The sequence below is a fragment of the Epinephelus fuscoguttatus genome, linkage group LG19, assembly GCF_011397635.1.
Source record: "Epinephelus fuscoguttatus linkage group LG19, E.fuscoguttatus.final_Chr_v1".
Lineage (NCBI taxonomy): Eukaryota > Metazoa > Chordata > Actinopteri > Perciformes > Serranidae > Epinephelus > Epinephelus fuscoguttatus.
In genome coordinates, this window is record NC_064770.1 from 25078450 (window position 1) to 25100433 (window position 21984).

The 21984-nt window shown below is 46.5% G+C and overlaps 1 protein-coding gene across 1 annotated transcript; it reads left to right on the forward strand.

Moving 5' to 3' along the window:
• Positions 1 to 1169: 1169 nt before the first annotated feature.
• On the forward strand, positions 1170 to 18253 carry axin2 (axin 2 (conductin, axil)). The gene is made up of 11 exons (XM_049562421.1): positions 1170 to 1673; positions 2964 to 3890; positions 5734 to 5865; positions 8255 to 8357; positions 10241 to 10381; positions 10469 to 10998; positions 11101 to 11277; positions 11395 to 11610; positions 11784 to 11918; positions 12677 to 12826; positions 16567 to 18253. The coding sequence occupies exons 2-11, from the start codon at positions 3082 to 3084 to the stop codon at positions 16691 to 16693; spliced, it is 2520 nt and encodes an 839-aa protein (XP_049418378.1). The 5' UTR covers positions 1170 to 1673; positions 2964 to 3081; the 3' UTR covers positions 16694 to 18253.
• The last annotated feature ends 3731 nt before the right edge of the window (positions 18254 to 21984 follow it).

Below are 21984 nucleotides of genomic sequence, written 5' to 3' on the forward strand. Positions count from 1 at the left end.
GAGTAATCCCTGAGTCATCATGGCCTCTTCAAGAGCAGTTTCTTCTTTTATTAACCTTGATGGGAAAGCGACGCACCAGGGGAGAAAGTTTCACAGCACCTTTAGCAAGCAGGCTGATCAAAGTGTTTGCCGTCTTTGTACTGTACTTTTTGAATGTCCGTCCGCTGAGACAACAAGGACACACAGACACCTACTGTCTCCCTTTCAAGAATATAGCCAGTCATCTTGTACAAAGGGTCTCCTGTGGTGCCTCATTTGAACACTAAAGACCTATCCACAACACTATTGACTCTGTTCTATAAACATGAGCAGCAACACTGCCTGTAGCTTGTCCACAACGAATAAAGAAAATGCAGTGTCCAAAATGTCCACTACTGTCTGTATCCAAACAACTCCTCTCAGTTGGAGCAGTGAATGGATGTGTCTATGGGCTTTTCACTCCTTTTCATGGTATCTGCAGCAGTTAAGGGGAATGCACAAAGCAGAGAGCTGTACTGTCAGAGAGGAGAAGAGAGGAGTAATTCTTCTGTTGCTTAAATGATATGATAACATCCTTCACGGGATTTATCCTCTGTGAACAGATGTTTTAATCTGGTGTGCATGCATGTACCATGTGCCCTGGTTGCCACTGGTAGGAGCTGTGGAGTGACGAACAGCACTGTGATTTTGATTCCCCATTGCAACATGTTGTATATGAATGCCTGTGGATAGTTAGGGTGATTTTTATTAAATGTAGTTTGTCCTGCTTGGATTTTCTCAAGCAAGTCTTTGAGTGCTGCAGGAGGCACACATCTGCTTCTCTCTGCCTTCCAAATAAAGTCTTAAGGGGATTAAAAATCATAGTTCATCATAGTTTCATTATTCCCCCGGGGCTGTTGTCTTCTTGTAATGTGACCAGAAAAGCATACGAGGACGTGAATGTGCCGTTTGATGCACGCCGGTGCATGCATTGTGCATCCACAGGTCTCCAATGGGTTAATCTCAAAAACTATGCGGGTCTTGCAAAGAAAAGATCCCTGCGTCTTTAAAGTTTATGTAGCAACAGAGGGATTGTAGCGATAATGCTATTGGGGCGGCAGATCAGTTACTTCTGACGCTCCAAAGCCTCGGGGAGTTGGCTCAAGATTGCTTGTCTTTGATAAGGTCCTCACTATGTAGCTGCAACTTCGTGATCTGGGAAAAGATTGGTAAAACGCAACAAAAAGCTCGCGGGTGAGAAAATAAACAGAGAAACATTGAAAATATGTCTCACCCCGAGTGAGTGCGACCTATCTAGGCAGCTCCGACACTTGTTTTTATTTTTTTCGCGAGCATCAAGCTGCAATTGTTTTTTATGCAGCTGTCGGGACCCGGCAGTCGGTTCCTTACTTTGAAGTGCGCTGCTCCAGCCTGTCGGCTCAGTTGGTGTTGGAGTCGCCTACAGGAGAGACCTACCGTGCGGCATGGCAGCCTGAAACCATAGGGAGGAGAAAAGGAGGAGGGAGAAAAGCGGTATTTTTTTTCCTCTCGAGTGCATTTTTCTCTCCGTAAACCGACTCAAACCTGAACGGACTGTATGTGGACGCGTCGCGGAGGCAAACACTGTGGATTATACGCGCTTTTCTCTCTCTTAATGGTGGATAAAACCAAAAACAACTGGAGTTTAATTTGAGGAGAGAACTCGCGGATCGATGGTAAGTTACAAGAGTGTGTGCCTCCTCAAACTGGCCCCCACTGGAGCTCCCTTTGATGTGCTGTTGACTCGCCTTTGAAGTAATGTTCAGGGGAAATGGGACCCTTTTTCTCACGTTTTTAAAGACGACAAAAACGCCTTTCTGTATCGTTTATTCCCTTCTCCATAGTCTGTGATTTCCATGTGAAGTTAGAGCTGAACATTTCTGAGAAGTGTGTGTTTCTTTTTGCGGAATTCCTCCCCCACAAGATCTGAGACTTTGGTGGAGGCTACTTGGGATTGGACGTTTAAAGAGGAGTTGTTTTTCGCCTTAAATGTTACAATAAGGAAACTTTGTGAGAGTACGTGACGGTGTTAACGCGAGTGGGGTTGTAAATGTACGCGGTCTCAGTGAACACAACCTTTTTAGAGTCGCTCATATGTGTGTGTAGAAGTAGCCGAAGGAGGATTTATGGTTGTGATTTAAGTTGTGCAATGTAACCGTGTGATCCAAAGTGACATCTGCAGTGTTGCACATCAGCCGCAGACACGTTGTAACACTGATGCTGAAGCGATCACATGCAACAAACTGCTCGTAATCTCTGCGATAATGTAACAAGAGAGGCATTTGAGCACGTTAAAGCTCCAGGAGTAGTACAGCTGCAGCCAGTTAACTCCATTAACTATGTTAGTCACGTTTTTCGATCTCTCCGAGTTTGTCCCACATCGGTGTCCTACAGGTACTCGCGGGGGGAGGCTCAATTTGACGTGATTTAGAGGCTTGTGATGAGATGTTGAGACGCAGGAAATGACTGCCCCAGAAATGAGAGAAGTGGCAGGGATGCTTGGAAGACATGTGGTCGCATTCTGCAGCAGGCAGCCAGGATACACAACCCTGACATGATGGATCCGGAAGCGTTAATAAAGCCGTGCCTGTTTGGATCAATGACTTATTAATGATCAGTTCATAGCCTCCGCTTGACATACGTGTGGTTACTACTACCGGAGAGGAGGATGGTTTAGTTGAGGCATCGCTCAGGTGGTTTTCTGCTCGGCTGGTGCGTAATCACTGTTTAATTCTTGTTAATGTAACCAATAGCGCCTCGGTGGAAATCACAATCCAGGTTGAGATGTGAAGAAAGGCTGTTTATGTAATGCTGCTGCAGCGTTTTCTCACATTTCTTCCCTCTGTGAACTAGGCTGTCTTTTTCTGTACAAGTCAGTGAGGGTCTGAAAAGACTCTTACTGCGTCTCTCCCCCTTTGAAGTTGGGGCGGATCTGGTTTTGATTAGATCAATACTTTGTGTTTCAGAGAGAAGACGGGCAGCCAGAGAGAAGCTCCCCCGCTGACATAAGAGAGTGAGGAGATTACAGTAGAAGCTCAGAGGAGGCGAACAACACACAGGCTCTCTCCTGCTGCCTGCAGAGCCATGAGCCGGGCGCTTATGGACCATATCGCCAGTAGTTTCCGAGAAGATGCTCCTCGACCCCCGGTGCCGGGGGAGGAGGGCGAGGCGCCCTGCTGCCCCGGCAAACTCGCAATGATGAAACCCCTGGACCCCCCTAAATCGGTTTTGCTCGGCTCGCCGGGCTCCTCGGCGAGGAGGAACGAGGATGGTCTTGGGGAGCCCGAGGGGAGTGCCTCCCCGGATTCACCGCTTTCCCGGTGGACAAAGTCGTTGCACTCTCTCCTCGGGGACCAGGACGGTGCCCTTCTTTTTAGGACATTCCTGGAGCGAGAGAAATGTGTCGATACTTTAGACTTCTGGTTCGCCTGCAATGGCTTCAGGCAAATGGACCTCAAGGATACCAAAACGCAGAGAGTCGCCAAAGCAATTTACAAGCGCTACATCGAGAACAACAGCATTGTCGCCAAACAGCTCAAGCCCGCGACTAAGACCTTCATACGGGATAATATCAAGAAGCAGCACATAGACTCTGCGATGTTTGACCAGGCGCAGACGGAGATCCAAACCAACATGGAGGAGAACGCGTATCAGATGTTTCTGACCTCTGACATTTACCTCGAGTACGTGAGGACCGGGGGAGAAAACCCGAATCACGTCAACTCGAACGGCTTGGGCGACCTGAAAGTTGTCTGTGGATACCTGCCCACGCTCAATGAAGAGGAGGAGTGGAGTTGTGATTTCAAAGCCAAAGCGCTGGTTGAATTGTCGGCGAAGGCGCAGAGGGCCACCGTGTCCATGAGGGCAGTGGAGGTGATGGAAAGGGGATACAGGTATGTCTGCTCCACCTTTTAAATCTGTACTAATCTTAAAAATCAGAATCCATGCTGCACATGAGTAATAGTCCACATTACAGGCAACTTGTCACATTTCTCCTTGTGCGTAAAAGTGCAACCACCTCAGGGTTTCCTTTAAGTTTGTAGAAAACTCCTGTCTGTCCTTCTCTCCCTGGCTCTCTGGCCCTTCTCACCATCACCATCTCCAGCAGCAGCAGCCCTCTGCTGGCGCTCGCCTGGATTTCCGGGGCTTTGAAATAGTTCAGCAGAATGAGGGATCGTCTTCCACGGGAAAAGTTCACAGAGCACGGCTGGCTCTGGCCCCAGCCGGCAAATAATAGATGATGACATTGCTATGCTATGCTTCCTCCTGTACCACGCTGTCCTCAAGCCTGTGGCGGGGATATACAGCTATAGCAGATCTATAGACGGCACTTAGAGATGGGGTTTCTGCAGCTTCATTTGGATGCTTATTATGGCATTAACATATCTGCCTGTCAGTTTTGAGTAAAATCAAAGTTTGCATTGAAACTGCATCCTAAAAAATTAGAATTTCTGAAGATTTTTCTGTTATATTGGAGCATCTTTTAATGCTGCAGTAGCTGTAATGGGGCTCTGCATTACAATTTGCACAGAGATCCCAACTTTTCCAGTGAGTACGACAGGCAAAGCAAACTGACAGCTACCTGCTTTGGACAGCATGACTGATAGCATGAGTGGTGGGGACTTGCCTATAGTGACGCTTGTTGCCTCAAGTGAGAGTAAAGTCCTTTTATTGACACGAAGGCCCATCATCACCTGAACAGATTCGAAACATGTGGAACCCATTTCTCCCTTTTCCGCTTCCCTCTCCTCATCTGACTTTTTAAAAACAAACCCTGAACGGCAGCTACAGTGCAGAATCAACACCCACCTCCGCCTCCCCACCCAAACCCCCCCACTCTCCTCTTCCCTCTTTTCTTGTTTGCGTCAATTCTCCTCTGTTTCCCCCCTTTAGCTGCTCTCCCCCACTGCCTTCACCACTTTTATCTTTTTTTTCCTCCTTTTGAAAACTCAGGGATGGGGACTATGAGGCGTGCTTTTGGAGCGAAAGTGAAGGGAAAGAGAGCGGAAAGGAAGGACAGAGAGGGGTGGGGGGGGGAGGGGGGGCGTGTGCACATCATGAAAGAAAGGGAGGGAGGAGAAAGGATAAATGAGGGGGGTGAGAGAGAGGCAGGGAGGGAAGAATGCAAGGCCAGCTGTGTTAAATACCTGACTCTTTGCAAGCCCCTCTGAAGGTCAGCCTGGAGCTGGGGGCCTACAGCTTTAGTCCTGCTGCGTCTCTCCCTCATGAAGACCCCCTCCTCCCCTCTTTTTTTTCCTCTCCCCTTTCTTTCCTTCTCTGACACACTCTCATGCTTCCGCTCCATACTTTTTTCTCTCTCCTTTGGTCACTCCTCCTCCTGTACCACGGCAAGAATGCATGCATGCACAGCGGGACATGAATGCCGAGGAAAGAGTGAGTGAGAGAAATGGAAAGAGAGAAACTGTGGTGCTGTTGAGAAAGGCACAAATGGGGCATGAGGAGAAAACCCCAGCTTTCCCAGTGCAGATGAGCTTGTATGCACAGGGTGGAGGTTGCCAGGCCCCAGAGTAGCCATCAGTTCATTCATTACAGGGTGTAGTTGTTTGTGGCAGCAGGCGAGGTCACGCATTAATCACTTTGTGTCATTAAAACCTCCGAAGATGAAACCTGTCCTGATCCTCAGCGAATACAAATGACATGTCACCCACCTGTTGGATCCTGTGTCACAGTGTTGTGTTAGCATTAATCTGATTCTTGTTGCTGTAACCTTCCCAGATCATACAAGAGAGGAGACTCACTCAACCCCTGCCACGTGGGCTCTTTCGCCCCCGTCAGCAGCACCAACGACAGCGAGGTGTCCAGTGACGCCTTGACCGATGATGCCATGTCTGTGACTGACAGCAGTGTGTAAGTGAATATTAACCAAACATTAGTGTGTGTGTGTGTGTGTGTGTGTGTGAGAGAGAGAGAGAGAGAGAGAGAATGCCAACATATGAGGGTGTTTAAGGAGTGTGAAATGAGGTGCTGTGGAATAAGAAATAAAGAAAGTGACACCGTCCTTAAGCGGCTTTTGGGAGTTGAAAGAATGGTTTGCTGTGGTGGGACCTTGAAAGATATATTTTTAACATTTTACTGTACATGGAGAGAGACTTTTTGGGTTGATACATGAGTATAGAGGCTTTACATTTAGTGCATCTGTTAGTAAGATAGTTTCACAAAGTAGTGTAGCATTGCAGCTAATGTTTAGTTTCATTATCTAGTTTCTATCAGATTAACTGATTTATAATGTGTCTATAACATGTCACACGTTCTGAGAGCCTGTGCTAGCTTGGTTCACTAGCCAAAACCCAGAGATATTCAATTAAAGGTCCAGTGTGTAGGATTTAGTGGCATCTAGCGGTGAGGTTGCAGAACTGAAACGTCTCCTGTGTGACTATGATGGCCGACACAAAAACATGAATGGCCCGTCTAGAGCCAGTATTTGATTTGTCTGTTCTTGGCACCAGGCTTGGCACTACTGCTGTTACATGACACACTTTTCACATCACTAAGTGACGTAAATGATTGGCCAATCATCCAAACCTTTGTTTATTAATGGCCTATGGACTGACTAATCAAGGGATTGGCTAATCGTTTGAACACAAATGAAGTGCAGAAGTGTTGCGCCTCTGGCCACATGTGGTTTGCGCTTATCTGCGTACGTGCCTAGTGCCTCGTTCTTCAAAGGGATTTACTTGGCGTAATCACGTGTCTCTCAAGTGACAGGGTGCTATGAAGTCATTCGACGGTGCACAGCTCAAGGCCAAGAGCGCTCAGGTCAGGTTTTTGGACAGAAAGCAGAAAAGTACAAGTTCTTCTTTACCTCATCTCATATGGGAGGTGTCAAGGCCTACTTGGATGATGTCACTGAAGCAACGAGGTTAACCATGACCAAGCTACTTAAAGACGGAGACACTGATGTTCAATGCAACCAGTGGGCTGGGCTACACATAAATATGGCAGCTATAAAGAGTTTTTTACAACAGGGTCCTCTGCTCTGGCATATCTCTAGACATCCCTGCTTCAAAGAGGCCGAGGCCAATATAGTCCTGCTGTACTTTGCCCAGTGCAGTGACAAAGCCCTGGCCACAGGGACACAACCCCCCCCCCCCCACACACACACACACACACACACACACACACACCTCAATCCTGCCCGCTCTGGCCTTGATCCGAATATCTGCCTCTCTTTAGGTCAGTTAAAAGGAGCCATAAACATTTGAATCTCATTTACAGATAAAGAAAAGAATAGAAAAGGGAAAAAGCAACGGGGGAGGAGGCGGTTGGGTGGGAAGAGAAAGAGAGTGGTGGAGGGGGGATTTTTGCTTATATCTTATTTATGGATTTGCTTGGACGCTGGGGAATGCAGCTGCGCAGACTTCAAACATTACCTTATCTTACAAACCAGCCTTTTGATGTGCGGAGATCAGAGGCTGGCTGCGGCAGCGCTTGCCAAATGAAGATTGGGAGGAGGGTGGGGTGTGTAGGGGGGGGCTGCTTATGCGCATGACTGTGGCATTTCAAAGCAAAAGTGGAAAAGTGCTCCTCAGTTAGGCTAGGTCACCAGGAAACTGCTGTTTAGCATGGAGAAAAGACACTGTTTTACACTGTCAAGTGCTTCAGTTTGAAGCTTGAGCTTTGCTGTTTGTTGTTTGATTTAATTTTTTTAGCCAGTCAGCCGTTCAGTCCCTCAGATAGATTTAACCAGGTTAGCTACACCCTTGGGTCCTGTCCTGCAGTAACTCTTTGAATAAGTATAATGACTTGCTAACGCTAACAGTGTCCTCAGCTCAACATAAAAGTCAGTAGGGGAATGCTAATGCTGACACTACTTCTGGCCAGTAGAGCAGAGCACACTGTGACTGCAGAGTGTGTTGGTGTGTGTAAGTGTGTGTAGTGTTGAAAGGAAATAGCCAGCAGGATGCCCAGTTCTGTGCTGGAGCCAGAGATGAAAATGAGAGTCATTTCTAGGGCAAACAAAACCTCCTACCACCTCACTCAGAGGCATGTAACTGACACACAAACAAGACCAGAAACGCTGGCATGATTCACCTCTGAGTATCTTTTTTTTGTTCTCAAATGAAGACTAAAAGTTGAAAAACAAAATGTACGTGAGGATTAATTGATTGGATTTATGCTTGCTTGAACTGCGTTTGATCTACCCAGTTAGCTAATAAGCTTCTTCCTGAATGGCTGTTTGGTCTTAAATGTATCCGATGGGGGTGGTTGACCTTTGTGATCTGTCTGCACCCCCCAGAGATGGCATCCCTCCGTATAAACTGGGCTCAAAGAAACAGCTACAGAGAGAGATGCAGCGCAACATGAGGATGAACAGCCAAGTCTCTCTGCCTGCTTTCCCTGTAAGTGTACACACACACGCACATAACCACACACACACACACACACACACACACACACATGCTCCAAAGTCTTTTTGAACCTGGGTCCCACAGTGTAATTTCCATACCACCCTCTGTTCCGGGTCTCTCTTGGTTCTATGAATAGTACCGCACAAACTGTATTCAGCATTCTCAATTCAACAACACCAGCAAAGATCTGAAGAGTAACGTCAAAGACCCAGCCTCCCACTCACACGCACACACACACACACACTCACATAAGCACACATACACGCATACAAACACGAGCCCCCTCGCTACCTTTGGTGTCACCTACACCCCCATTAGGGTTCCTTGAAGTCTGCGGGAGACGGGGGGGGGTCTCTAAGCTGTTTATCGCCGCAGCGCTCGGAACACACCAGGGTTTTTCTTCCCTCCCGATGCTGTAAATATGGAGAATAGGGAGAAATGAGAAAGATCTCTGCCGCTTTATCCCGAGGGCTCTGAAATCAGCCCCAACAAAAACACAAAGATACTCAGACACATTCACACGCACATGCACGCAGCGCTTTGATCCAAGGATGAATGGAGCAAACGCATAGGGAAGTGACAACTTCCAACAGAGCTGGCCCCCTTTTTTTCCACAGCACCCCCCCCCCCCCTACATATACACACACACACTCCCAGCCAGCCCCCTCCCCTAAAAGTGAGGGATCTTAGGGAAGAGTTTGAGCATGTCATGTGAGCTCTCAGTGGGTCAGAGGGGAGCGGGTAGCTTAAGGCTTAAGAGAGGCTGACTTCAGGTTGAGAGAGGAACAGGAAAGGAGGTCCGAAACAGAGGCAGGGGGAAGTAGCAGTAACAGGAGCAGCTTGTTGAGATAAACTTGACGTAACCCCCTTTTTGTCAACATTATGAGACATGCAGCAAGTGTTACTTGTATGAGGAAAACATCCACAGATCGGTTCCTGCCACTCTTCTCTCACTGTCCCCCTTTCGCTTCATTTTCGCTTTTATTCTTGTTTTGGTTTCCCGTCTGATTTTTGGCGATGGCTTCCATTCCCATGGTGCACCAGCCCCAGGCTCCATCAGACAGCGCCTCTTTTTCCTCACTCTTTTCTCCCCTTCATCCCTACTACAAAGGGATAGGAGAAACAAAAAAGAGGAAGAAAAATCAAGAAAGCCCCTGTGCAAAAATGCAAATAATTTAAGATGTGTGCGCACACACACATTCTCGTACTGTCACTATACTGTACCTCAAAGGTGCCCAGTTGTGTGACAAGGGGGGGAATAAATTACCTCAACCTTTCTGATCTCCCGTCCTTTTTTTGGCACCTTTATCTCTTTCCTTCAATCCTTCTCTCTCTTCATTTTTTCTTTCTCTCCCCCCCTCTTGCGAGCACACATCTCTGCATCTCAACTTCTCCCATTTCTTTTTTTAATCCCTCATCCTTTCCTCCCTGGAGTTCTCTTCCACCCCCTGTCGATATGTGGCTTTTATTCCTAGATGTAAAGCCACTGCTTCCCATCCATCTATCCCTCCATCCCTCCCTGCACCACCCTATTCTCCCCCCACTGAGTGTTTGATATTTGACGAGGAAGCCTTTGAAGTGAGCTGACTTTAAAGAAGCCTGCTGATGATGACAGAGAGAACCAGCCGAGGCCTAGCCCAGCGTGACCATACACCAGGCCTGCCACCCCTTGAAACAACCCCGTAGCCCTGGGTGCCCATGAGAGTGCCCTGATCAGTACCACCAATGGTGGAGCGGGCGCTGGTGGAGAACAGTGCATACATGTAGAAAGAAGAGGGGAGAGGAATATCTTTATAGAAGTTGGGTAGGGCTGCAGCGAGGTAATGAAAGGATGACACATGATACATGGCTAATGCATCTCCTTCTCCCCAAAGCGTACTCGCCGTCCTCCCAAGGAGATGGTCCCAATGGAGCCGTCAGAGTTTGCAGCCCAGCTCATCTCCCGCCTGGAGAGCTTAAAGAGAAAGCAGGACACCATCAACTCTCTGGAGGAGAAGCTGCAGCAGATTGAGGAGGTTTGTATGAGATGGTTTTGTTCTGCAAAAGTCAACTGCAAGATGTTTCTTATCCTCAGTCGATAACTTTGTGTGTCTTGTTACCAGGAGGAGGAAAAGGAAGACACCGAGATGGGAAGTGCTCCACAGCTCTCTCCCCACCCTTTGACCCTCCTCCCTGGCTCCTCTGACGAGGACCCCCAGGCGATTCTGGATGAGCACCTGTCTCGCGTCCTGAAGACCCCCGGCTGCCAGTCCCCCGCTGTCATCCGCCACTCGCCTCGCTCCAGCTCCCCGGAGCATAGACCCATTGCGCGGGCAGGTTTCGGAATCAAGGCCCTGGTTAGGACGGGGCCCTCCAGTTCTTCTGTCTCTAGTCCCGACCAGGCGGCTATCACTCTGGCCTTGGGCCCCAACAGGACCCTCGTCAGCAGGCAGAGCACAAAACACATCCACCACCACTACATCCACCATCATGCCAGTCCCAAAACCAAGGAGCAGATTGAAAGGGAGGCAGCCCTCAGGGTGCACGGCCTGTGCTCCAGCAGTGGCGAGTGCCAGCCCTGCCAGCCTTACCAGCGCAGCCGCAGCCTAGGCAGAGAGATGTGTGGGGCCATCTCGGCAGACAACAGCATAGGGTCAGTCCCAACACCTGTTTGAATTCATGTCTCATTGATTTCTGACTTCTCGTGTTAATTGTATACAAATTAACAATACCAATCTCTCTCTCCTTCTTTCAGGCGTTCCAGCTCTCTGTCCAGGCGTGTTTGTCGCTCAGGGGCTGAGGATGGAGTAGCAGAGAGGTGTATGGATGACTGCGGGCCCTTACAGCTGCCCAGCGACACAACAGACCCCACTCAGAATGTGCTGCAGTGGATCCTGGAAAGCAAACGGCAAGGCAGGCACAAGTCTCACAGGTGAACAGTCGAGTCCTCTGGTTTTCAGTTTCAAGTTTTTATTTTAGTCTAAAATATTTCAGTGTGTGTGACACCTTTGCACATAGTTAATGGTCTGATTTCCTGTCTACCTTGCAGTAACCAGAGCACCAAGAAATCCTTCGGAGGCACCTCTACACAGACGCACACGTGGGGCGGTGGCGGAAGCTGTGGCCATCTACGTAGCCACCAGCCAGCCCAGCCATTCATCCAGGACCCAGCCATGCCTCCCCTGCCCCCTCCCAACACTTTGGCCCAGCTGGAGGAGGCCTGCCGCAGACTGGAGGAGGTCTCCACCAAGACCACCAAGCAAAGGTACACAGAAACCAGAGAGTAGTTGTTGAATATCGCTCTTAGCTTGGGTCTGTTTTCTATCTTGCTTATGGTGTCTAGATTTAGTCTTTGAAATATATTGATGTCTTAGATTTTAACCGAAGAAATATCAATTTTGATCCTAGTAATAACATCTACGCCATGTATCTTCCCAGGCATTCAACGTCCAGTCTTCAGCAGGAGAAGAGCCACCTAGTGCCTGTCCAGGGTGAGGGGTCCGTCCCTCTGTCTCTAGCCACTCCCAGCCCTGCTGGCCTCCTCACAACCAGCCCCGGTCTCCAATCAGAAGAGTACGATGCCTCTAGCGTCCTGCCCTCCCTCTCCTCTCCTCCTCTCTGCTCCTCTTCCTCCTCCTCTCAGCCATAACCTCCACCTTGCAGTGTACTTCTACCCTTTTAACTCTTCCTGCTTGTCACCCGCACAGCTCACCGCACATGTAGGGAGACAGACGAGCTGTCACGCGCAAACATACACATCACACACACACGTGCACACAGCCACATGCAGTCGCTCAAAAGAGAAGGTGACCCCCTTCGCAAAGCTTATTTTAAGTTTTGGCCTGTGTTTTGCATGAATCTTGTGTGTTTGTGCCGTGTGTGGGGAGTGTGTAGTCACTGCACCACCTGACTGAGACATCCCTTTCATATATATGTATCATTTTTATTGGCTGTCCTTCAGTGGGCTGGCAGTCGGCTGGGGCGAGCAGAGCTTTGCAAAGAGAGCTCCTCTGAAGTGGGCCTACAAAGCGTTGGACATAGCTGAAGGGGAATTGATAATACTGTGCCCCTTCTCCGTGCACACAAGTACACACTTACTGATGGCACTAGGTCACTCACTCACTGGTGTTATTCTTCAGTCAGTGTGCTGTTACTGTATTTCTACTCCAACACTATCTTCTGCACACACTTGTTAAGAGTAGATTGCTGGTTATCCCTTTAGAAGCTTTGCTCCGTTTCTGATTTCTCTTTTGATCATGATCTTGTTAAGTATGATGAGTGTGCTCACTCCCTCTAACACACCCCTCCTCTCCCTCTTTGTCTCCTCTTAGGATGAAGGAGTGTAAAAAGGCTTTAGGAGGCGAGACGGTGGTGACGTATTTCTTCTGTGGTGAGGAGATCCCCTACCGGAGGAACATGAAGAGCCACAGTCTCACCCTGGGCCACTTCAAGGAGCAGCTTCGCAAGAAGGGCAATTACAGGTGTGTAGATGGGAAATGGAATACACACAGAGATGTCGGTTAAAGTTTTACAACAGTGATGTCATGTGAACTTTTGCCACCGGTGCTTCTGTGATATTGGGATTGCCGGCAATGAAGCGCTATCAGTTCGTCGGCCTTGGTGTAAAACAGTGTTTGAGATAAAACTGTTGCCTCTTTGGCACATCAACACAAACCCTCTTGGAAACAGTGTAACTGGAAGTGAAACTTGGAAAGGTTAGACTTTTCTGACGGGGAGGAGGGGGAAGTTAGGTAGTTAATATACTGGCTGACTGACTGTGACATCATTGTATTCAAATAATTCTCTTTAATTAATCCAGGTTCAAGTCAATGACCCAACATGGCATATTAATAATGCGTGTTGTTTACCCTAAAATAAGACGGCTCCCCTACGTCGCTTCCCTTCTTTTCCTCACTCATTTTCAGGTTATGGTCGCCTACTAGCGGGGGGTGTTTTGGTTGTTTCTTAAATCTCTTGAAGATTTATGTGTTAATGTTACCTTCTCAGCCTTGCAGCTCTGAAGTGTAGTGGGGAGACCTCTGGTTTTTTTAGGCTAACTCGGTTAGCGTTAGCCTGGCTCATATCTGGCAACTAGCTGTCACGGCCCGGCAACTCTCCGGTGAAGAATGGTTGTGATCATCTCGCAGTAAATGGTGCAGCGAACATAAAACACAGCCCCTTTTACACTCGTGTTACTGGAACCTGAGCTTATCCAGACACTTAATGCTAACTACTATAGCTTCGGAAAAGCCATTCGCTTCACTCTTTGCAGCACTTGCCGTCCCGGTTTTGGTACTTTTCTGCACATGTGCATGAGAGTCACTTCCCATAACAAACACCACCAGACTACGTCACATACACGTGACCTCTCTTAAAGGGGAGGGCTTGGCCGGTAACATAAGTCATGGAAAATGTGCCAGTTTTCCTTTTGTATCAAGCAGCCAAAAAGTTGTAGCTCGATGTGTTCGAGTTAATTTGCCTTTGTTGGCATCGCATGTCCTGTGATGCGACTGTTGCACATGCATACATTGCAATGCCGATGCTGAAACGATATATTGTGCAGCACTAATCTGTGATAATTAGTGTCAACTTATCATAACATGGTGACATTGCAGACCTTGTCAGTCTAACCAGGCTAGACGAAATCACAAATTTAGGTGAGAACGTCTAAGCGAGCTCAAAGGATACATGCCAGGGGTAAATTTATACCTTTAGATTGTGGTCAGCACCTGTGTGACTTGAAAGACCTCCTGTATATTCTTCATGTGTATTAGCGCTTTATTCATGTCTGTGTGCAGCACTGTTATCAGTGTTTGTTTCTGTGTGTGTGTGCAGTCAGATTCAGGCGTCTGTGGTTCTTGTATGCGTGTGTGAGTTGAGGGGGGTGCAATGAAAAGGAAAGGACAAGAGGAAGGGAGGGGTGGGTGGGTGGTGCGGGGGTTAGTGGAAGAGTTTGAACTGCAGCGATTTGGGTCCCATCTGGTATTGATTTCCATGCTAAGGCACACTTAATACACATGGCTTTGAAGCCCCGGCCCCTTTCATTTCAACCAACAAAGACTCACACAAATGGCCAGCGTGCAAATTCTTCACTGATGCTATCAGGGGCTCTTTTTTTTTCCTGCCCTGGTGTGTGTGTGTGTGTGTGTGTGTGTGTGTGTGTGTGTGTGTGTGTGTGGGCACGCATGAATGTGCTTGTGTCGAGCGCGCACAGTGTTTACACATGTTGTAATCATTTTATGGATATTTTTGAAAGGTAGATTGTTAAATGCCAGATTCGCTTGTTTGCTGTACTTCAGGGCCCTGAGTGAGGCCGCGCGGCTTCGATGTGTGTTTGCGGAGAGAGATTTTGACTCTGATTGCTCCTTTCCAGTTGGCATTAAAGGGAAAAGATCAAACATTTATTGTTTAGGCGGCCATGTTCTCCAGGATAAGCATGAGTTGAGTATTGTGTTAATAATTACAGGTACCAAACTATTTATTGAGGGGGGGCAAAACTTAAAGGAACTTCTTCCTGTCCAGATGTGTGCAGCGTGTTTGGATCAACAAATGTGATCACTTTGCTCAGAGAGAGCTCCACATCTGTCCCCCCCCCCCCCCCACACACACACACACACACACAGCACCAGCACCTCTCTTCTTTTCTCTCTGGCTCGCTGTCTCAGTTCCTGTGTCATACCATCCACATTTTTTTGGAAAGAGAGCTGCGCGGTGCTTTAATAGCAGCCAGAGAATGTGTGGAGTTGGGTCATTTCAACATGGCAGCGGTTCAACAAAGAACAGTACTGCTGGGCCCTGCCAGACGATATTGGTGCCAGATGTCAGTGCAAACGGAGAGAGAAGGGGAGAAGGGGGGGGAAACAGATCTAGCCACATAAAACATGTTCCAGTGGAAATTCAGGCTCTCTCTGTCTCTGTCTGTCTCTCTCAGCAGAAAAGATCATAGCTCTTTGAAGATTTTTTTTTTTTTTTTTTTAAGAGTCGGATGGCTCCACTTTTTCTTTTTTTTCATCCCTCCTTCCTCCAGATAGGAAAGGAGGAGACAATTATCAGGCGTGTCTTGTGCTCTTTAATGTCCTCATTTATCTGCTTTGTTTTATTTACTCGCTTTATTTTCCAGAGAGAGACCTCTTGTGTTTCACATAGTTGAAGCCTTCCTGTATTTCAAATGCGGCTGCTTTTTATTAGTGACCACCCTCATGCCGATTGGCGCATGTGCACTCAGGCACCTTTGCAAGGTTTTTTTTTTTTTCTCCCACTCTCGTTTTATAAGTATTGCATGTTTCAACTTTGTCAGCCTCCCGTCTCATTAAAAACAAAATGCTCACAAACATACCCACATTCCAGTCACCCCACACATGGAGCAAATCGAGGCATTTTTCCATTACATAGTTAATGAGTGAATTCTGAGACACCCCCCTCCACCCGAACCAACCCACCCCTGCTGGTTTCTCTTCCTCTAAAATGAGGATAGGGGGGTTGCATCATTAATGGCCCAGTGAAGTCATGGCTGACGAGAAGCCCCTCCTTTAGATTTTTGTTTTTTTCTTCCCAACACACACACACACACACATAGAAAGTTGTCAGTCGGCTGCCCTTCCTATAGCTCTCAGCGAGGGCTCATGCTATCAACAGGGGTAAGGCAGGACACCGTGTACTGCTTGCTCTTTCTCCTCCTCCACTTTGTTCTTTTCTTTGTCCCTGTAATAATGAAACGGGGATGAGGAGCGAGTGAAAGCCCGTGCATGTGTGTCCTCTAACGTGGGTGTGTAGGAGTCGGGGGGTAATGACAGGCAGACTTAGAGGCACCCAAAATTTCAGCCTTTGTCAAAGGACCCCTTCATTTGCACGCTGGCCTAATTGGCCCCTGTTAGCCGGGGCAAAACTCACAACAACACGATGGAGGAAAAAGGAAAGGGGAGAAGTAAAAGAGAGAAGGAATGGAGGGAGGGATGAAGAGAGTGAGCCTCTTATTTTAGACTTCTTAGCAGCAGGTTCCACCCCACCCTGAGAAGTCAGAGTCTGTAGCTCAGCATGCTCAGTTGATTGTGTACTGAGTGGCTTTTCACGGACGGCGGAAATGAGGCTTGATGTTAAAAAGGTCGAAAAAAAGTGGGTGGTACCAAGCTGTTTGACTTTTAGCTCAGAAGCCGTAATGTGTCTTGAGCCTGACTTGTTGTGTATATGATGATATTAACTCTCTCTTGTCTCTCTGTTGCAGGTACTACTTCAAGAAGGCCAGCGATGAGTTCGTGTGCGGCGCTGTGTTTGAGGAGGTGTCAGACGACAGCTCCTTGCTGCCCACCTACGAGGGCAAGATCCTGGGCAAGGTGGAGAGGATGGAGTGAGACCCTTCCCCATGTTGTGGATTATACGTATGCTTCACACCTCCATGGATGTACTCCCGTCACGCTCACACACACACACACACACACACACACACACAGTATGTGTCTTTTAAGCTAAGACTGTCGGACTGGAGATGGCGTTGAAGGAATGTCGACAAGGTTTTGGGCAAACGGACTGGATGGAGAGGAAAAACGACGGAGGACGTGTTATCGCTATTACAGGACTATCATATGAACAGCCCACCTTGAAGTGAAGAAAACAAAAGACTGTGTTGCTGGACTGAAACATCTCCATGTTTCCAGAAGAGAAAACTCTAGAGACTCTAGGTGAATGACCACTCCTCAAAGAAGCGGGGCGGTGGGTTCAAACTTGAGACTGACAGCCTACCTGACCCTGCCTGTGCTAGCGTCTGCCCGTGGGCACTCGCTAGCACAATGCTTATATGTATATGCAGATATACATGTACATTGCATTGTATTGTGATGCTCGTATTGCTGTGTAAAGATTTCTATTGCTATTTATTGGAAATATCCCCGCCCCAACCCTGTTATTCCTCCATGGACAAGCTGCTTGAAGTTGGAGAAACTTCTCCAATTTTCCACATCCGTGATTTTTTTTTTCTTTCCCTTCTGAGCATCAGTTCTCAAGCAAAGGAAATGGGTTTTATTCATTTTCTGCCCCTCATATTGAACTGTAAACTTCAAAAATACCTCTTCAAAAAATCCACTCCTGTTCCTGGAGATTTAGCGGGACATCATCTCTGATCTCTTGGCTGGAGAGCTTACTGCTGAAGCTTTGAGAAATGGCTCTCTATCACATAAAGTTTGATAATATATTTACTACTGCAGTGCTATTTGTGGCCGTGTCCCCATCTGCTCTGAGTGTACTATGGAAAAAAAAAAGAAGAAAAGGAACAAAAATGCTATTAACGTTTAATTCCCAACTCTGGGACTCTGCCCAGCTAGCCTTGATCTGTCGCGTCTTAGTGCCTTTGTTTCAGTGGCGCAGGCATCGCACAAATAGCCTACGTATTTACTAAGAGGAAACTGCCCTGAACAGGTCCTAGAGTCCCCAAAATGTGTTTACACCAATATTAATATTTACCAACAAAAAGCTCTATAATGTGCTCCCCAACGTGCTTACCTATGTGATTGTGTGACTGAGTTGCTTTTGAGTAGGGTTACTCTGTGTGTATTTGAAGCCTGCACTATGAGCTGCAGATGATGATGATGATGATGATGGTGATATACACTATGTCCATAGTGTTTTAATTGAGTACAGTAGCTGTGCCTACATGGATTCTTGCCGTGTTTTACCCAGTTTTCAGGGTCTTATTACTCCCTTGGTTTTTACAAGGGGCCTTATGTTGAAAAGATATTTTTATGCCTTTTAGTATCCGTTTCATCATGTTTATGTTTTATAATATTTTTCATGGCTTCCTTGGCTCCACTTGTAAACTGTAAATTATGCGTTCTATAGAGCTCAGTTGAAAAGATGCCTCGGTACTTTAATTATTGTAATTATGAAGAGATGTAGCCTTTATTAAAATGTTCTATTTTTCAAATTAGCAAATGGCTTCCTATGGTTTTCTGTGTGTGTTTGTATGTGTGTGTGTGTGTGTGTGTGTGTGTGTGTGTGTGTGTGTGTGAGAAGGGAACTACAGCACACACGCCCCGCTGTGGAGGGTGCTACTCGCTGGATCCGGTGAGAAATCTCTGCCAGATTTGCATCCATTATCAGCTCTTAATTTACTCCCTGTTGGAAATTAAAACATGCAGCATTAATTTGGCCACCAGAGCCTCTGTGTGTTTAAGTGTAAGAAGGAGAGTATCTTAAGTGTGTGTTAATGAGACGTTTGGCAAAATGCACGCAATAAGTACATTTCACCCAGCTGTTTACATGGTTAACTGTTCGGCCTCCTGCGGCACTTCATGAACCGTGTGTGAGCGTAATGTGGTCTTTTGCTCAGACTCAATTAGGGTCCCAGTGAACGGATGATAACTTGCAGTGAGTAGAAGAGTAAAATGCTTCAATGTTAATTTCTGCCTTTCAAGAATGGGCTCACATTTTCTAAGTGTGTCTTAAAACAATAGTCAGGGGCCCATAGAAACATTTAAACAGGTTTTGCTTGTTGTAATCACTTTTCCTGTTCATACTGGCCATGAAGATCTCTTCCTAGTGCAGTGGTTCCCAACTGGTCCAGATTTCTCCCTCGTCATCAGTTCAGAGTCCACACAGTCTAAAATAATCAGTGTCATACTTGATCCTGGCCATGTCGTTGAGCTAGTTTGCTTTCTCTGTCAAGTATCTATCCCTTATTCACTCACTCTGCAGCATGAAACGGCACTTCACAATAAAAGCCCTGTGCCAGATATTCATTGTACTGCAAAGTATTAAATTTACTTAGAAACATGACACGTTCATGAGTCACTTGAGTTCCGTTCAGAATGGCCCCACAATCTACATTTGCACTGCGACCCCACCAGTTGGGAATCAATGTCCAAGTGCATCTGTGAATTGAAAGATGGACAAAATCCACAGTCCTCATTTTGTGCAAAAACATAATATGCAAGTTAGACTTCAGACTGTCCTGTGATGGGATCACTCCTGTCACAATACAGCGATATACGACTTATAATGAATGTCCCTTTCCTACTTTCGGCCCCTGTGTTTGGACCATACCCATCTTTTTTGGTTTCCAGATTTTATCTTACATGGTTGTGATGCTACTGCGTTCACAAAATCTGTCCACAGACGGACATATAAACACTGGCCAACATACTCAAAATGGCCTCTGTGGTGACGTCAGTGAAGATGCTCAGTCATCCAGGTCATGGGAATCTTAAGTGCTATATCATAGGCAACTAGACTTGCTTGAGTTTCTTGAAGAAGTTCCACTGAGAGTTTCATCCAAGATGCTTCTTTGGTTCAGAACTGAAGAAGCCTCTTGGATGAGAGGTGATACTTTTTGTGGTAGTTGCCACTACAATAGGTGTCTCAGAGACCACATTTTGCCATGATGACACACACAGATTCTCAAAGTGAAAACATATCGGTCGTTGCACTGTTTTTGTGGCCGGTAGCAAACCATGTGGGTATCTTCCATAGTTTAACAAATTGGTACAAAATTTCTCTTTTTGTTACTACCTTCTATTGCTGCTATAAAAGGGGAAACACAAAGAGGGCCAACTAAAAAGGCAGTTATTTTAGAAGAAACCCATTTAATTTGTCTAACTTAGGCCTCATATCGACTTCACAGAAAAAGTGGAATATATTTTTGCACAAAATGAGGACTGGATTTTGGCTCCCATCGCGTATGTTGAAAGTGCATCAGGGAGGGGTATTTTAATGGCCAGTATGAACAGGAGAAACAATGTTAAAAAATACAGACAGATTTGAAAACCCATGACCCTGTTGTTTGATTGCCCAACACTGTTTATAATGTCTACATGGAACCACACACAGACGTTCGCACCACTTACACACATCAGGTATGAACTGAATTGTAGGTGTAATAAAAAGCTACAATGTTGCAGGCTGGGGGAGCCCTTCTGTGCTTCTATGTGTTTTCTCCAGCTACTCCAGCTTCCTCCCACAATCCAAAGACATGCAGGTTAACTGGTGACTCTAAATTGTCCGTAGGTGTGAATGTGAGTGTGAATGGTTGTCTGTCTCTATGTGTCAGCCCTGTGATAGTCTGGTGACTCGTCCAGGGTGTACCCTGCTTCTCACCCAATGTCAGCTGGGATAGGCTCCAGCCCCCATGGCTTCCAACAGGATAAGCAGCTACAGGAAATGAATGATTGAATGTTTATGGTACATTATCTCATGAATGAAACTAGAGGCAGTAAATCTGGCCTGTATTCTGAGATCACTGATCATTTACAGTCAAAAAGTCAAACAGCTTTTCACAGTGTCAACAAGAGGAGGCTTGGTAACTTCCTAGAACAGCTGGGTATTGTAGTTTTTAGCAGATGTTACTAAAGCAGGACTGAAGAGTGGGTTTGTTGGGGACTATTTTCAGCTGGGGATTAATACACAGATAGCAACAACGTGGCTCATTAATGTGTTTTTAACAGTTTCTGGACAACAACGTATAGTAAAGGTCCAGAGGAATAATCTATACCAGGCTTTGGCTACAAAGACAATACCTTTTTAAGGTATACTATGCAGGATTATCCTAAAAGTAAGTATTCATAATTGCTGTGTTCACAATGGTCCTGGGCAGGGCAAGACTTCATAAAAAGGACTGTAAGCAGCAGGTATCCGAGAGGAAGCTGTGAAAATCATGGATACATTGATGAAAAAAAGCACATATAGCGATGAGACGAAACGCCGACAGTTCCTGGGAAGTATACCTTCGGAGGATCAGGTCCTTTTAGTTTGTCCTTTCATTGGATTTGTTGACAATTAAAAAAGTAGAATAACACCAGCATTATATTTTAATATCAAACACAGATCATAAAATTAATTTCACCCAGCCTTTGTCAAGCTCTACGCCAGTGTAGTATCAGCTGAGACCCACAGGTGCATACGATGTAAAGAAAGCCAGGATCATAGTGTACGCCAGGCTACCTTACATGCTACCTTCTTTAATTTAAATATGTAATCGCTTATAGCTTCACACACATGCACACCGATATCTTCACACACATTTTGCACACGGCGCTCCTCTGCCACCCTCTCTCTTTTTAAGTTTCATTGGCTAAGAGTGTTGCTTATGCTGCCTTTCATATTGAAAGGGCATCATGATATTGTTAAAATACCATTTTCAGCCCTTTCATCAGCAAAGGTCAGTGCATACACTTGAAGGCCATCCTTTGGACTCTTTAGAACTAAGAGGCTCTCACTCAGCGGCGCTCCACTGTCAGAAGGCCTTGTGAACCCATCTTTGTGCAGAGGGCTATTTTAGATGGGGTCATCTTTTTGAAGAGTACACTGGGCTAGGTAGACTGTAGACTGCTATTCAAGCACGTAGGTGCTTTTTGGGTGGGTATTAAGATTTGGGGGCATTTGAGGGTCACCAGAAAGTGCGCTGACAAAGAGGAGTTTATTTGTGTATATCTGTAAGACTTCCATCTTATGTCATAAGGTTAGAGAATATTATTTATCTTGTTCTGTGCTTCTGATTTACCGCCCACCTCTTTGTTTTCCTTCGGCAAAGAAGTGAAAAAGAAAAGGCAATATTAGTCCGACAAAATAACCTCAACTTAAGATCTACGTACAGATTTGTACAGCTTTCAACTGTGTCTCACAGGATTAATAAGCATATAGATTATGCTTAGTTTCC